The 16,579-nt window shown below is 46.5% G+C and overlaps 1 protein-coding gene across 1 annotated transcript in view; it reads left to right on the top strand.

Moving 5' to 3' along the window:
• The window catches only part of Naglu (N-acetyl-alpha-glucosaminidase), a 443,026-nt gene that overhangs the window by 157,054 nt on the left and 269,393 nt on the right, over nt 1–16,579 (top strand). Inside the window, exons 4-5 of the mRNA XM_070091031.1 lie at nt 877–1,058; nt 4,734–4,952. Of these exons, the coding sequence (XP_069947132.1) occupies nt 877–1,058; nt 4,734–4,952 (401 nt within the window). The remainder of the gene's footprint in view (nt 1–876; nt 1,059–4,733; nt 4,953–16,579) is intronic.

Below are 16,579 nucleotides of genomic sequence, written 5' to 3'. Positions count from 1 at the left end.
GTGTCTCAGAATGTTTTTATTTTCAACCATGTTAATTAATGTTGTATTATAGTCTTGGTTATGTTGGTGACGGCAGATACAGCTGTTGGGAATATGGGGGGAGGGGGGGGGTGTTGTAGTGTGTGTTGTATTCTTATAGTAAGTATTTACACAGGGATGTTGTATACGAGTTGTTATAATGTTTCATTTCTAGTTTTCCATGAGCATCTGTTTTTATGTTACATTACAGTGGTTCGAGCCCATAATAACAATATATAAATGAAAGCAAAACATAGATCGTAAATCGCAACACAAGGAAGCATATAGTTTGTCTTCATTTATATATTGTTATTATGGGTTCGAACCAATGTAACATCATTTTTAAATAATATATAAAAAAAAATTATATTATTTGTGTATTGATGTTTTATAATATTATTTTGTCATAATATTTTAAGCATTATAAAATATGTTGGTAAACATATATGTTATAGGTCTAGCTATGTGATTATATAATATCTATTATGGTTGAGGAGATAGTGCTATATGATTTATTATAGCATGTCTTATAGTGCATTCTTGTACTAGGATGACACATGTGGCCACAAAGATCTTATTTAATTTCTATTTATGCATGATGAACATCCTAGGTGACTCCAAGTGTATATAGTGACTGTCGGAATGTTGAGCAATTTATATGGTGTACTGGGCTTATGAATTCTCATTTGGATACCTGTTTGTTAAGGGATGGTGGTTTTCTATATATTTATATTTTATGTTGTAATATTACGTTTTAAATGAAATATAAAAAAAAAAGTTCCTCCATTGCATGTGACTGTATCCTTTGATGTCATGAAAACATTTTTCCTAAACGTTCCACCTGGTTTGTTGATGCAGGTGAAGTCACCAGGTGTGACTGTGAGTGTAGAGGTGACTGGTAGTAGTGGAGTGGCAGCAGCCTGGGGCATCCTTCACTACCTCAAGTATTACTGTCATGCCCATGTTTCCTGGGAGGCGCAACAACTCGACTTACCCGACACTCTTCCTCCAGCCAGCTTCAATATTACCTCTAATGACAAGTAAGTGTCAGCAGCTTCCTCAACTACCATCTTTGTAACAGCATAATCCAAGAAGCACCAACAGTGTGACATTTCCATAAAGATTATTTTTATGTCCTTCCGCAGCCGACAAACGTTTATAAATCTTTTACCCGTTAGATAAACAGGGCCAGCACGTGCCCGTTGGTTTAATAATACATCCTGTCTAGACAGGAAGTTGCACCCGGGTCCTCTTGGTTCTGAGACGAGTGAGCTATTCACTGAACTAGCACACAATCATCATTCTGTGAACGATATTTTAAATATTAGACAAGTAGTACATAATGAATCTATATACAACAGTATTTTTATTAACTCTACAAAGGACAGAAACATTGTTCTATATAATTTATGACTTAAAGGATTTAGAGCAACTCTTGTGAGTTACTCACAATACCTTGAATTATCTAACATAAGCTTTACCAAATATCGCACATGTGTGTCTGAATTATTTACATTGCCCTTTATTTGTTTGTAAAGAAAATTATTTTGTATTTTTTAGGCACGTTACAGTGGTAATGATTTATTTACCACAGGAAACGTTACGGCATTTTAACAGGATTGTTTATAATATGAGTTGTCTCTTGATTCATATTTTATCGCATTTAGTCACATAATGACGCATTTCCGATTGACAGTTTCACAGTTAATTAGTTCGACATTAGCTGGTTGTTCAAACTTAAATGTGTAGTTGAAGACCAGGCACAGTCCATCCAAGAGTCTGATGTGTAGTTGAAGACCAGGCACAGTCCATCCAAGAGTCTGATGTGTAGTTGAAGACCAGGCACAGTCCATCCAAGAGTCTGATGTGTAGTTGAAGACCAGGCACAGTCCATCCAAGAGTCTGATGTGTAGTTGAAGACCAGGCACAGTCCATCCAAGAGTCTGATGTGTAGTTGAAGACCAGGCACAGTCCATCCAAGAGTCTAATGTGTAGTTGAAGACCAGGCACAGTCCATCCAAGAGTCTGATGTGTAGTTGAAGACCAGGCACAGTCCATCCAAGAGTCTGATGTGTAGTTGAAGACCAGGCACAGTCCATCCAAGAGTCTGATGACGAACTGAAGGTCAGGTCGTTTTTATTAGAGGTTATGTCTAACTCACTGACCTTAAAAAAAGTTCCTTGACTATAGTGAGGAGGTATGTCTACGACTCACTGACTCCCACAGTGGAGGTTCCTTGACTATAGTGAAGAGCTATCTCTACGACTCACTGACTCCCACAGTGGAGGTTCCTTGACTATAGTGAGGAGGTTTGTCTACGACTCACTGACTCCCACAGTGGAGGTTCCTTGACTATAGTGAAGAGCTATCTCTACGACTCACTGACTCCCACAGTGGAGGTTCCTTGACTATAGTGAAGAGCTATCTCTACGACTCACTGACTCCCTCAGTGTAGGTTCCTTGACTATAGTGAAGAGCTATCTCTACGACTCACTGACTCCCACAGTGGAGGTTCCTTGACTATAGTGAAGAGCTATCTCTACGACTCACTGACTCCCACAGTGGAGGTTCCTTGACTATAGTGAAGAGCTATCTCTACGACTCACTGACTCCCTCAGTGTAGGTTCCTTGACTATAGTGAAGAGCTATCTCTGCGACTCACTGACTCCCTCAGTGTAGGTTCCTTGACTATAGTGAAGAGCTATCTCTGCGACTCACTGACTCCCTCAGTGTAGGTTCCTTGACTATAGTGAAGAGCTATCTCTGCGACTCACTGACTCCCTCAGTGTAGGTTCCTTGACTATAGTGAAGAGCTATCTCTACAACTCACTGACTCCCTCAGTGGAGGTTCTTTGACTCTTTTTCTGTCTCATAATTATACTGGATGCGCTGACTACTTGTACCTAAAAATATAGTTACAAGCACTTTCTTCCCTGCCTTTCTTTGTTTATGGTAGGTTTCTCGTTGCCGTGAATAGCTGATAATCCAAGGAACTGGAACTGGCCTCTTCTTCTTTGCGTCGAATCTGATTGCCTCCAGTTCCCCATAGAATGACCTGGCAGGTTAAAACCTGCCAGGTAGTATTTATAATCCCTACCTCTCTCTATTACCAAGTTCCCTTTTCCATTCCATCTGCTACCAGCTCCTTCTTACTTTCTCTTTCATGTGCTTCCTTTCCCTTTCCTATCTATACTGTGATCTCCGTCTTACTTACATGTCGGAGTCGTCAGATTCCTCTGTATAATCCGTTCATGTCAGGTATTTTTCCTTGCCCATCTGATACAGTTTCCCTCTACTTTACCTTCCTTTGATACTTCCTCCATCTACTTATTTGTGTTACCTGGTATTTTTCATACCTATCATTGTTAATTATGTACACCAGTACAACTGCTTGTTATTGCAAATATCTATTCATGCAATCACTTGGCAGCTTCAATACCTAAATGCATGTAGACATGGTCAGTAGCTTCAGTTGTTGTTCGGTCCAAACATCAGAATACGGCAGAAATGTGATGTAAGTGACTTTGAAAGTGAAATGATTGTTGGTGACAAACAAGGGGGTTTGAATATTTCAGAAATTGCGGATTTCCAGGGATTTTCATGCACAACAATTTACAGAAAATTTTGTGTAAAACACAAAATATCCAGTGAATATCCTATTAATGAGAAAGGTCGTAAGAGAATGTCCAGACTGGTTCAAGCTGACAGGAAGGTGACAGTTACTCAAATAATCACGTATTACAACGGTGGTATGCAGAAGAGCATCTCTGAACGCCTAACACCTCATACATTGAAGTTGAGGGGCTACAGCAGCAGAACAACGCATAGGGTTACATTTCTGTCAGGTCAGAACAGAAAACTGAAGGTACATTAGCCACAGGATCACCAAAATTGGATAGTTGAAGATTGGAAAAACGTCGCCAGGTCTTATAAATCATCTGCTGTAACATGCAGATGATCGGGTTAGAATTTGGAGTAAACTGTTTGGAGGTGGTGGAACTGGAGTTTCACAGCATGAATGTGCAACGTCCAATCTGCAGCATCTGTGTGATGTCAACATGACTAGGATCTCTAAGAAAACCATACCCCCGGCCGGGATTGAACCCGCGGTCATAGAGTCTCAAAACTCCAGCCCGTCGCGTTAGCCACTAGACCAGCTAGCCACAATAAGATTCATCCAACTAGGTATATTTCTACACCACGGGCTGGAGTTTTGAGACTCTATGACCGCGGGTTCAATCCCGGCCGGGGGTATGGTTTATTTGCAATCGTGTCATTACGATTTCTTGAGTCATGTTGACGGCAGTGAAGGGACTTGAGCTAGAGTTCGTCACGGCCACGCTAGCTGGAGATTCGTCTGTAAAAACTTGCATTTGTGGTCACAGAGGTGCCTGTGCTAACTTTCCTATGGTGTAGAAATATACCTAGTTGGATGAATCTTATTGTGGCTAGCTGGTCTAGTGGCTAACGCGACGGGCTGGAGTTTTGAGACTCTATGACCGCGGGTTCAATCCCGGCCGGGGGTATGGTTTATTTGCAATCGTGTCATTACGATTTCTTGAGTCATCTCTAAGAAATGTTTCCAGCACCTTGGTGAATCCATGTCACCAAGAACTGAGGATGTTGTAGGGTCAAAGGGGATCCCTACCCAGTACTAGAAGTGTGTACCTAATAAAGTGGTCAGTGTATATTACCATCTCTATTTCAATCTGCAGGTTCCGTTACTACCAGAATGTATGCACAGTGTCATACTCGATGGCGTGGTGGGGTTGGCAACGATGGCAGAAGGAAATTGACTGGATGGCCCTGAATGGCATCAACTTGCCTTTAGCTTTCACGGGTCAGGAGGCAATATGGCAGCGTTTGTATACCAAAATGGGTCTCACGCAAGAAGAGTTGGATGAGCACTTCGCTGGGCCTGCGTTCCTGGCTTGGTAAGCAGAGTTTGCTGTTTTGAGTCATGCGTGATATTATTATTATTATTATTATTATTATTATTATTATTATTATTATTATTATTGTTGTTGTTGTTGTTGTTGTTGTTGTTGTTGCTATTTTCTTTATTATTATAATTATTACTATTATTAATACTATTATTATTATTATTTTATTATTTTATAATTATTATTTTTAGTATTGGTGTTGTTGCTGTAGTTTTTATTTTCTATATTGTTTTAGTAATTATAAGTGAACTTTATGTGTGTTGTTCAGTGCAAGCAGCGGTGAAGCTGGATCTTCCAGCCGGCAGTGTTAGTTTATCATCAGAAGGGCGTCCCATGGGAGTTACACTATATTATAACAGTATACCTGGAGTATACCTGGAGAGGGTTTCGGGGGTCAATGCCCCCGCGGCACGGTATGAGACCAGGACTCGTGGTAGATAAGGGTCTGATTAACCAGGCTGTTACTGCTGGTCGCACATAAACCGACGTAAGAACCAGAGCCCGGCTGATCAGGTACTGGCCTTAGGTTCTTGTCCAGTGCCTTCTTGAAGACAGCCAGGGGTCTATTGGTAATCCCCCTTATATATGCTGGGAGGCAGATGAACAGTCTTGGGCCCTTGACGATTATTTTGTTGTCTCTCAGTGTACTCGTGGCGCCCTTGCTTGTCATTGGGAGGATGTTACATTGTCTGCTGAGTCTGTTGCCTTCATAGGGAGTGATTTTCGTGTGCAAGTTTGGTACTAATCCCTCTAGGATTTTCCAAGTGTATATAATCATGTATCTCTCTCGCCTGCGTTCTAGGGAGTACAGGTTGGGGAACTTCAAGCCTTCCCAGTAATTGAGGTACTTAATTGCACTTATTGTGCCTTGGAAGGTGGTGTTAGTGTGCAGCAATATTCCAGCCTAGATAGAACAAGAGACCTGAAGAGTGTCATCATGGGCTTGGCCTCCCTAGTTTTGAAGGTTCTCATTATCAGAGTGATAATGTCATTCTGACATTATTACTCTGACATTATTATTCTGACATCATTCCCAAGTCTTTTACATTAGTTTTTCGCTTTTTTGTGTGGTTGGGATTTGTTTTATTCTCAGATATAGTTTTAATTTCCTCACATTTTCCATATCAGAGTAACTGAAATTTCTCATCATTGAATATGATTCTGATGTCTGTGGCCCATTTAAAGATTTGGTTGATGTCCACCTGGAGTCTTCCAGTGTCTTCAGTGGAGGACACTGCCATGCAAATTCGGGTGTCATCTGCAAAGGAAGACACGGTGTTGTGGCTTACATCCCTGTCTATGTCAGATATGAGGATGAGAAACAAGGATGGGAGCAGTACTGTGCCTTGTGGAACAGAGCTTTTCACAGTAGCCACCTCCTCTTTGTCTTCTGTTTGTTAGGAAATTATTCATCCATCTACCAACTTTTCCTGTTATTCCTTTATCAAGCATTTTGTGCGTTATTTCACCATAGTCACACTTGTCAAAGTCTTTTGCAAAATCTATGTATGCTCCATCTGCATTTTGTTTATCCTCTATAGCATCCAGGACCTTGTCATAGTAGTCCAGTAACTGAGACAGGCAGGATCGATCTGCTCTAAATCTGTGTTGCCCTGGGCTGTGTAACTGATAGGTATCTAGGTGGTGGGCGATCTTCCTTCTTAGAACCCTTTCGAAGATCTTTATAAGGGATGTTAGTACTATCGGTCTGTAGTTCTTTGAAATTGTTTTACTGCCACCTTTGTGTTGTTTTTAGTGACTGTGGGATGACCCCTGTGTCTATGTTCCCTCCTCACAGAATGTTGAAGGCTTGTGACAGGGACTTCTTGCAGTTCTTCATGAACATGGAGTTCCGCGAGTCCGGGAATGGAGCAAGTACATAAGTGTTTGTCACATATTATAATAAGAGAATCTCATCCATCTCCTCAGAGCTGTAGTGCATATCCAAAATACAGCTGACATTATTTCTCTGAATTACAGCGATGAGTCGCTGGAATAGAAAACTAGCTGCTCGGAGAGTCCTAGTTACCATGATGAGTCTTTTACCTAGCTCCTTTGGGAACTTAGATGCACTCTTTCGCCGTGAGCCAAGGGTTTCTGAGCCTATGGGACCAAACATATAATGATGAGCAATTTCTCCATATTTTCTAGACTTCTGGGACTCCCTGAAGCTGGCAGCTGTCCTTCATTCCTCCATGATATATTGGAGATAGTTATCAGACAATGTGGACATGTGTAGTCCCACACAACATACTTGCTATCTGTCCAGGCTTGAAGGGTGATACCATCTTAATGCTTTTGGCTCTTATCAGATCTGCATAGTTGGCATGACTCCCTTATTGCTGGGCATCCTGCTGTTGTGAGGGTCATCTCGATGATCTTGTTAACCTCTTCGTGCCTTGAAATCGTATTTTCAGATGTATGGTATACAAGACCATGGTACCCAAATCGATCTGCCGATTCACTGCCGTAAATACACCTGTGTTCGAAGAGAATAGGGGCGGCAAGGTGAAGGGCAACACTAATTCAGATGGTCTGTGGGTCGAGAGGCATGCCTAGAGAGGAAATTGAAACAGCCAGCGTGTGTGTGTGGGTGTGTGTGTACTCACCTATTTGTACTCGCCTGTTTGTGGTTGCAGAGGTCGAGACATAGCTCCTGGCCCCGCCTCTTCACTGATCGCTACTAGGTGCTCTCTCTCCCTGCTCCATGACCTTTGTCATACCTCATTTTAAAAATATGTATGGTTCCTGCCTCCACTACATCACTTGCCAGATTATTCCACTTCCTGGCAACTCTATGACTAAAGAAATACTTCCTAACATCTCTTCGGCTAATCCGAGTCTTCAACTTTCAATTGTGACCCATTCTTTCTGTGTCCCATCTCTGGAACATCCTGTCTCTGTCCACCTTACCTATTCCTCTCAGTATTTTGTATGTCATTATCATGTCTTCCCTAACCCTTCTGTCCTCCAGTGTCGTCAGGCCGATTTCCGTTAAACTTTCTTCGTAGGACATGCCCCTTAGCTCTGGAACTAGCCTTGTTGCAAACCTTTGCACTTTCTCTAATTTCTTGATGTGCTTGACCAGGTGAGGGTTTCAAACTGGTGCTGCATACTCCAGTATGGGCCTGACGTACATGGTGTACAGAGTCTTGAACCATACCTTACCGAGGTATCGTAACGCTATTCTCACGCTTGTCAGGCACCCATAAGCTGCAGCAGTTATCTGGTTAATATGCACTTCAGGAGATGTGTTCGGTATTGTACTCACCCCAAGATTTTTTCCGTGAATGAGGGTTGCAGTCTTTGGTCACCCAGCCTATACTCTGTCTGCGATCTCCTTTGCCCTTCCCCGATCTTCATGACTTTGCATTTGGTGGGGGTGAAATCGAGGAGCCAGTTGCTGGACCACGTGTCTAACCTGTCCACATCTCTTTGTAGCCCTGCCTGATCCTCATCTGATTTAATTCTCCTCATTAGCTTCACATCATCTGCGAACAGGGACACTTCTGAGTCAAACCCTTCGATCATGTCATTCACATACTGAAAATAGCACTGGTCCTAGGACTGACCCCTGTGGAACCTCGCTTGTCACAGGCGCCCACTGTGATACCTCATCATGTACCATGACTCGTTGTTCCCTCACTGTCAGGTATTCTCTGAACCATTGCAGTGCCCCTCCTGTTATAAGTGCTTGATCCTCTAGCTTTTGCACTAATCTCTTATGAGGAGCTGTATCGAAGGCTTTCTTGCGGTCGATGAAAATGCAGTCACCCACCCCTGTCACTCGTGTCATTCTTCCGTTACCTTGTCATATAACTCCGTAGGTTTGTGACATAGGATTTGCCTTCCATGAATCCGTGCTGGTTGTCATTTATAAGCTGGTTCCGTTCCAGGTGCTCCGCCCCTCTTTTCCTGATAATCTTCTCCATGACTTTCCATACTATACACGTCAGGGACACTGGTCTAGTGCCTCGTTTCCGTCTCCCTTCTTAAAAACTGTGGCTACATTTGCCGTCTTGCATACCTCTGGTAGTTGCCCAGTTTCAATGGATGTCTTGAAAATTGTTGTTAGTGGCACACACAGCATCTCAGCTCCCTTTCTAAGGACCCACGGAGAGATGTTGTCCGGTCCCACCGTCTTTGAGATATCAAGGTCACTTAGCAGCTTCTTCACTTCCTCTTCAGTTGTGTGTATTTCATCCAACACTTGTTGGTACATCCCTTGTTGGTGTACCCCTCTGTTCTGTCTTCCCAGAGACCTTTCTGTTTCCACTGTAAATACTTCTTTAAATCTCTTGTTGAGCTCCTCATATACTTCTTGGTCATTTCTTGTGATCATCCGACCTTCTTTCCACAGCCAGATTACCCGGTCCTTGACTGTTGTCTTCTTTCTGATATGGCTACACAACAGCTTCGGGTCGGACCTAATTTTCGATGCTATATTGTTTTCTTACTGTTGCTGGGAGTCCCTCCTTATCTATGCATACTCTTTTCTGGCTCTTCGATTAATTTCTTTATTTTCCTGGGTCCTTTGTCTTCTGTACATTTTCCATTCTATAGCACCCTTTAATTTTTGCCTCCCTACACCTTCGGGTAAACCAAGGACTCGTTCTGGTTTTCCCATTATTTCTGTTGCCCTTGGGAACAAACCTTACCTCTTCCTCCTTTCATTTTGTTGTAACGTAGTTCATCTTTTCGTTTACAGACTTTCCTACCAATTCTCTTTCCCACTAAACCTCTTGCAGAAAGTTCCTCATACCTGTGTAGTTTCCCCTTTCATAGGTTGTCTTTTCCCATCCTACTCCTGTTACCCTCTCCACTTGTAACTCTACTATGTATTCAAAGCTCAAAACCATGTGATCACTAGCTCCAAGGGGAATTTCATATGTGATGTTCTCAATGTTCTAGCTACTCAGGGCGAATACGAGGTCCAGTCTTGCTGGTTCATCCTCACCTCTCTCTCCGGTAGTGTCCCTAACATGTTGATGCATGAGGTTTTCCAGTACCACATCCATCATCTTGGTTCTCCATGATTTGGGACCCCCCATGTGGCTCCAGGTTTTCCCAATCAATCTCCTTGTGGTTGAAGTCGCCCATAACCAGTATCTTTGCTCTACTCGTGTGAGCTCTTCTGGCCACCTCAGCTAGTGTGTCCACCATTGCTCTGTTGCTCTCTTCATATTCCTCTCTTGGCCTCCTGCAGTTCTGTGGTTGGTTATACATCACTACAGTCACTAATTTGTCCCCCAGACTGAATTGTACCTACTACGTAATCCCTTTCCCCAATTCTCCCATTCCTTCTATTTCCTCAAATCCCAATCGGTTTTTAATAAGCAGTGCAGCTTTTCCTCCCCTTCTGCTCCTATCTTTCCTCATGATCTGATATTCGGGTGGGAAGATTGTGTCTGTTATTGTCCCAGTGAGTTTCATTTCTGTGACTGCTATGATGTCTGGGGACGTCTCCTTGATTCTTTCATGCCACTCCTCACATTTATTTGTTATTCTATCTGTGTTTGTATACGAAACTTTCAACTTCTTTTCTAAAAGTGTGTGTGTGTGTATGTGTGTGTGTACGCACCAAGTTGTGTTTGTAGGGGTCGAGTTACAGCTCCTGGCCCCGCCTCTTTACTGGCTGCTACTAGGTCACTCGTCCTGCTCTATGAGCTTTATCATACCTCTTCTTAAAACACTGTATGGTTCCTGCCTCCATTACATCACTTGCCAGACTATTCCACTTCGTGATAACTCTATGACTGAAGAAATACTTCCTAACATCCCTTTGACTCATCTGAATCTTCAACTTTCATTTGTGACTCCTTGTTTCTGTGTCCCATCACTGAATCATCCTATCTCTGTCCACCTCATCTATTCCTCGCAGTATTTTGTAAGTCGTTATTATGTCTCCCCTAACTCTCCTGTAATCCAGTGTGTATGTGTGTGTGTGTGTGTGTGTGTGTGTGTGTGTGTGTGTGTGTGTGTGTGTGAGTGTGTACTCACCTAATTGTGGTTGCAGCGGTGCGTGCGTGTGTTGTGCATGTGTTGTGCGTGTGTTGTGCGTGTGTGCGTGTGTTGCGCGTGTGTTGTGCGCGTGTGCGTGTGTTGCGCGTGTGTTGTGCGCGTGTTGTGCGTGTGTTGTGCGTGTGTGCGTGTGTTGCGCGTGTGTTGTGCGCGTGTGCGTGTGTTGCGCGTGTGTTTTGTGCGTGTGTGCGTGTGCTGTGCGTGAGTTGTGCGTGTGTGCATGTGTTGTGTGTGTGTTGTGCGTGTGTTGTGCGTGTGTTGTGCGTGTGTTGTGCTTGTGTGCGTGTGTTGTGCGTGTGTTGTGCGTGTGTTGTGCGTTTGTTGTGCGTGTGTTGTGCGTGTGTTGTGCGTGTGTTGTGCGTGTGTTGTGTGTGTGTGTTGTGCGTGTGTTGTGCGGGTGTTGTGAGTGTGTGCGTGTGTTCGTTTGTTGTGCGTGTGTTGTGTGTGTGTGTGTTCGTGTGTTGTGCGCGCGTTGTGCGTGTGTTGTGCGTGTGTTGTGAGTATGTTGAGGGTGTGTTGTGGGTGTGTTGTGGGTGTGTTCTGCGTGTGTTGTGCGGGTGTTGTGAGTGTGTTGTGAGTGTGTTGTGAGTGTGTTGTGGGTGTGTTCTGCGTGTGTTGTGCGGGTGTTGTGAGTGTGTGCGTGTGTTCGTGTGTTGTGCGTGTGTTGTGCGTGTGTTGTGTGTGCGTGTGTTCGTGTGTTGTGCGTGTGTTGTGGGTGTGTTGTGCGTGTGTGTGTGTGTTGTGCGTGTATTGTGCGTGTGTTGTGCGTATGTTGTGAGTGTGTTGTGAGTGTGTGCGTGTGTGCGTGTGTTGTGTGTGTGTTGTGCGTGTGTTGAGCGTGTGTTATGCGTGTGTTGTGCGTGTGTTGTGCGCGTCTTGTGCGTGTGTTGTGTGTGTGTGTGCGTGTGTGCGTGTGTTATGCGTGTGTTGTGCGTGTGTTGTGCGTGTGTTGTGCGTGTGTTGTGCGTGTGTTGTGTGTGTGCGTGTGTGCGTGTGTTGTGCGTGTGTTGTGCGCGTGTTGTGCGTGTGTTGTGAGTGTGTTGTGCGTGTGTTCAGCGTGTGTTGTGCGCGTGTTGTGCGTGTGTTGTGCGTGTGTTGTGCTTGTGTGCGTGTGTTGTGCGTGTGTTGTGCGTGTGTGAGTGTGTGTGTGCGTGTGTTGTGCGCCTGTTGTGCGTGTGTTGTGAGTGTGTTTTGAGTGTGTGCGTGTGTTGTGCGCTTGTTGTGCGTGTGTTGTGCGTGTGTTGTGCGTGTGTTGTGCGTATGTTGTGCGTATGCTGTGCGTGTGTTGTGCGTGTGTTGTGCGTGTGTTGTGCGTGTGTTGTGCGTGTGTTGTGCGTGTGTTCTGCGTGTGTTGTACATGTGTTGTGCGTGTGTTGTGCGTGTGTTGTGCGTGTGTTGTGCGTGTGTTGTGCGTGTGTTGTGCGTGTGTTGTGCGTGTGTTGTGCGTATGTTGTGCGTGTGTTGTGCGTGTGTTGTGCGTGTGTTGTGCGTGTGTTGTGCGTGTGTTGTGCGTATGTTGTGCGTATGTTGTGCGTGTGTTGTGCGTATGTTGTGCGTGTGTTGTGCGTGTGTTGTGCGTATGTTGTGCGTATGTTGTGCGTGTGTTGTGCGTGTGTTGTGCGTATGTTGTGCGTATGTTGTGCGTATGTTGTGCGTGCAACATTTTTGAGTTGTGGACAAAATAATAAGAAAAGTAGGATAAAGAAAAAAATTAAAGCAACCTCTTACAGGTATTTTTTCACAGATATTAACTACTACTACTCCTATTGCTACTATTACTACACCACCATTACCACCACCACCAATCCCACTCACCTACTCACCACCTACCACCACCTTCCCCATTGGCCACCATTGCCACTACCACTCTACTACCACCACCTATCACTACCACCACCACCTACCTTACATCACTACATTGCCACTGCCACCACACCTACTACCACCTACCACCATTACCACTACCTACTACACCACCACTACTCTACTCCACCACCACCACCGGTCTCATCTCATTCACTACCATTATTACTCCACTACTACCACCTACTAATACTACCACTACCACCACCATCTCACACTGCCCCATTACCTACCATTACCACTACCACCACTCACCACCTGTCCCATTAACACCTCATTATACTCACTCACTGCCCTACCCATACCACCATTAGCACCACTACACCACTACCACCACCACCAATTACCACTCACTTCATTCCATACTCACCTAACACTCCACTTCCACTAACCACCAACCATTCCACCACTCCACCACCACCACACCACCACCAATCACAATACTCCACCTACCTCACTACCACTAAACACCACCTCCACCACCAATACCACCACCTACCAACACCATCCACCCCACCTACCACCACATCACCACCACCACCTCACCACTCACCACCTCCACCACTCACTCACCATTACTACCATCCACCACCTCCCACCACCATCCACTCACTAACACCAACACTAACCACTCCCACCACCACACCACCACTCACCACCACCACCACCACCACCACCTACCATCCCCACCACCACACCACCACAATCCACCACCACCTACCACCACCACCACTCCACCACTCCACCACCACCACTACACCTAACACCACCACTTACCACCATTCCACTAACACCACCACTTCCACCACTCTACCACCACCACCACTACTACTTGCCCTAAACCACTAACTACCACCACTCACCACCACCACTCTACCTCCACCACCACTACCATCACCACTACACCTACTCTACTCCACCACCACTACCACCTCTACCTCCCACTCACCATCACTACCACCAACACCACCTACTCCCACCAATACCACCACCACCACCCACTCCCACCACCACCACACCACCACTCTACCACCACTCCACTAAACTCCACCTACTCAACCACCACCATCCACCTCATCCTCCAATACTCACCACCTAACACCACCACTCCACCACCACCACCACCACTCACTCCCACCACCACCTAACATCCACCACCACCACCTAAACTCCACCACCAGCACTCCACCACCTACCACCTACCACCACAACCACCACCTGCCATGAACGGACCTCACTACCAACCAACCACTACCACCACCAATCACCACCTACCACCACCACCTCCTCACCACCACTACTCCACCACCACACTACTCTAACTACCACACTCACCACCACCTTCCCACCACCACCACCACTCACCACTCCCACCACCATCCACCACTAATTAACTCCACCACTCCCTAATCTCCACCAACCACCACCTCTACCACCATACCACTACACCACCACTCTACCCACCACCACCAACCACCACTCTTACTCCACCACCACTAACACTCACTCCCACCACCATACCACCACCACCACTACCACCACCTCCCACCACCACCAACACCACTACTCTACCACCTTACACTACACCACCAACATCCACCACTCCACCACCACCAACCACCATCCACCACCTACCACCACCACCACCACCACCACCTCACCACCACTCACCACCACCACCACATCCACCACCACTTCATCCACCACCACCACCACCTCACCACCACCACCACCACCCCACCACCACCACCTCCACCACTCCACTACCACCACCACCACCACCACTCCACCACCACCAACCACCTCCACCACCACTCACCACCAACTCACCACCACACCATCCACTACTCCACCTCACCTACTACCACCACCACCTACCACTCCCACCACCAACACCACCACCTCACCTACTACCTCACCATTCACTAACACCACTACTACCACCACTCCACCACCTACTACTTCACCACCACTCCCACCACCACCTCAACACCACCACTCCCACCACCACCACCACCACCACTACCACTCCCACCACCACCACCACCACCACTCCACCACCACCACCACCATCCACCTCACCACTCCACCACCTACCAACCACCACACCACCTCACCACCAACCACCACCACCTCCCCACCACCACCACCACCACCACTGTTACCACCTCACCTACCTCACTCCCACCATCTTCCACCTCCACCACTAACCACCACCACCACCATCTGCCTCCACCACCACCTGGCTCCCCACCTCCACCTACTCACTACACCATACCACTACACTCTACCACCATCACTACCACTACTACCTACTACTACCACAACAACCAACTACCACTACTACACCACTTACTACACTACTACCACCATTACTACCACTACTCAACTACCACTCCACTCACTACACTACGACTCACTACCTCTTAACCACTACTACTACCTACCACTACCACCAACCTACCACCAACCACTAACAATACTACTACCTCCTACCTACCACTCACACCACCACCACCACCACCTCCACCACTACCACTCACTACCACCACTCCACTACCACTCTACCACCACTCACTCACTACTACACTACTTACCTTACACACCACCACTAATACCTACTCCACTCTTCCACCATTACCACTACTAATCCACTACTCTACCATCCACTAATACCGCTACCCCTTCACCACCTACCTTAATACCACCTACTCTACCACCACTCACTACCACCACCTACCACCACCACCAACCACCACCTACCACCACCGGCAACCACCACCTACCACCTACCATCCACCACCTACCACCGCCACTACCACCTCACCACCATCTTTGCCACTCCCACCGCCACAATAACACCACCATTCTCACCACCACCACCACCACCTACCACCACTGCTACCACTACCACCAACACCACCACCTCCACCTTACAACCATTACCACTACCTCCACCACTAATACCTACCTGCTCTACCACCAACACTAACTACTTGCTGCTCACTACCACCAATAACACCACCACTCACCTACTCCAATACCAACACCACCACCACCACCACCACCACTGCCACCACCACCAACACCAACACTGGTCCTCCCACCTCCACCTCACCCTACCACCACCACCTACTCACCACCACCACCACCATCCACCACCACCACCGCCACCACCACCACCTCACCACCAATCACCACCACCACCACACCACCACCACTCCACCACCACCACCACCACCACCACCTCCCACCACCACCAACACTCACCACCACCACCACCACCACCACCACCACCACCAACAATACTCTACCACCACCACCTCCCACTCCACCACCACCAACCACTCCCCACCACCACCACCACTACCACCACCTACCACCACCACTCTACCACCACCACCACTGCCTACCACCACACCACCTACCACCATCACCACCACCACCTCCACCTACTCCACTCCCACCACCACCTACCACCACCACCACCACCACCACTCACTGACCACCACTCACCACCACTAACACCACTACTCTACCACCACCACCTACCACCACCTCCACCACCACCATCCACCACACTCACCACCACCACCACCACCACCTACCACCACACCACCACTCACCACTCCCACCTACCACCACTCACCACCAAACCACTACCAACCACTCCCCACCTTCCACCTACCACCACTAATCACCTAACCACTACCATCAACTACCAACACTCATAC

This window comes from Cherax quadricarinatus, chromosome 33 (genome assembly GCF_038502225.1).
Source record: "Cherax quadricarinatus isolate ZL_2023a chromosome 33, ASM3850222v1, whole genome shotgun sequence".
NCBI lineage: Eukaryota > Metazoa > Arthropoda > Malacostraca > Decapoda > Parastacidae > Cherax > Cherax quadricarinatus.
The sequence above is the reverse complement of the archived record's forward strand: the minus strand, read 5'-3'. Positions and strand labels throughout refer to the sequence as shown.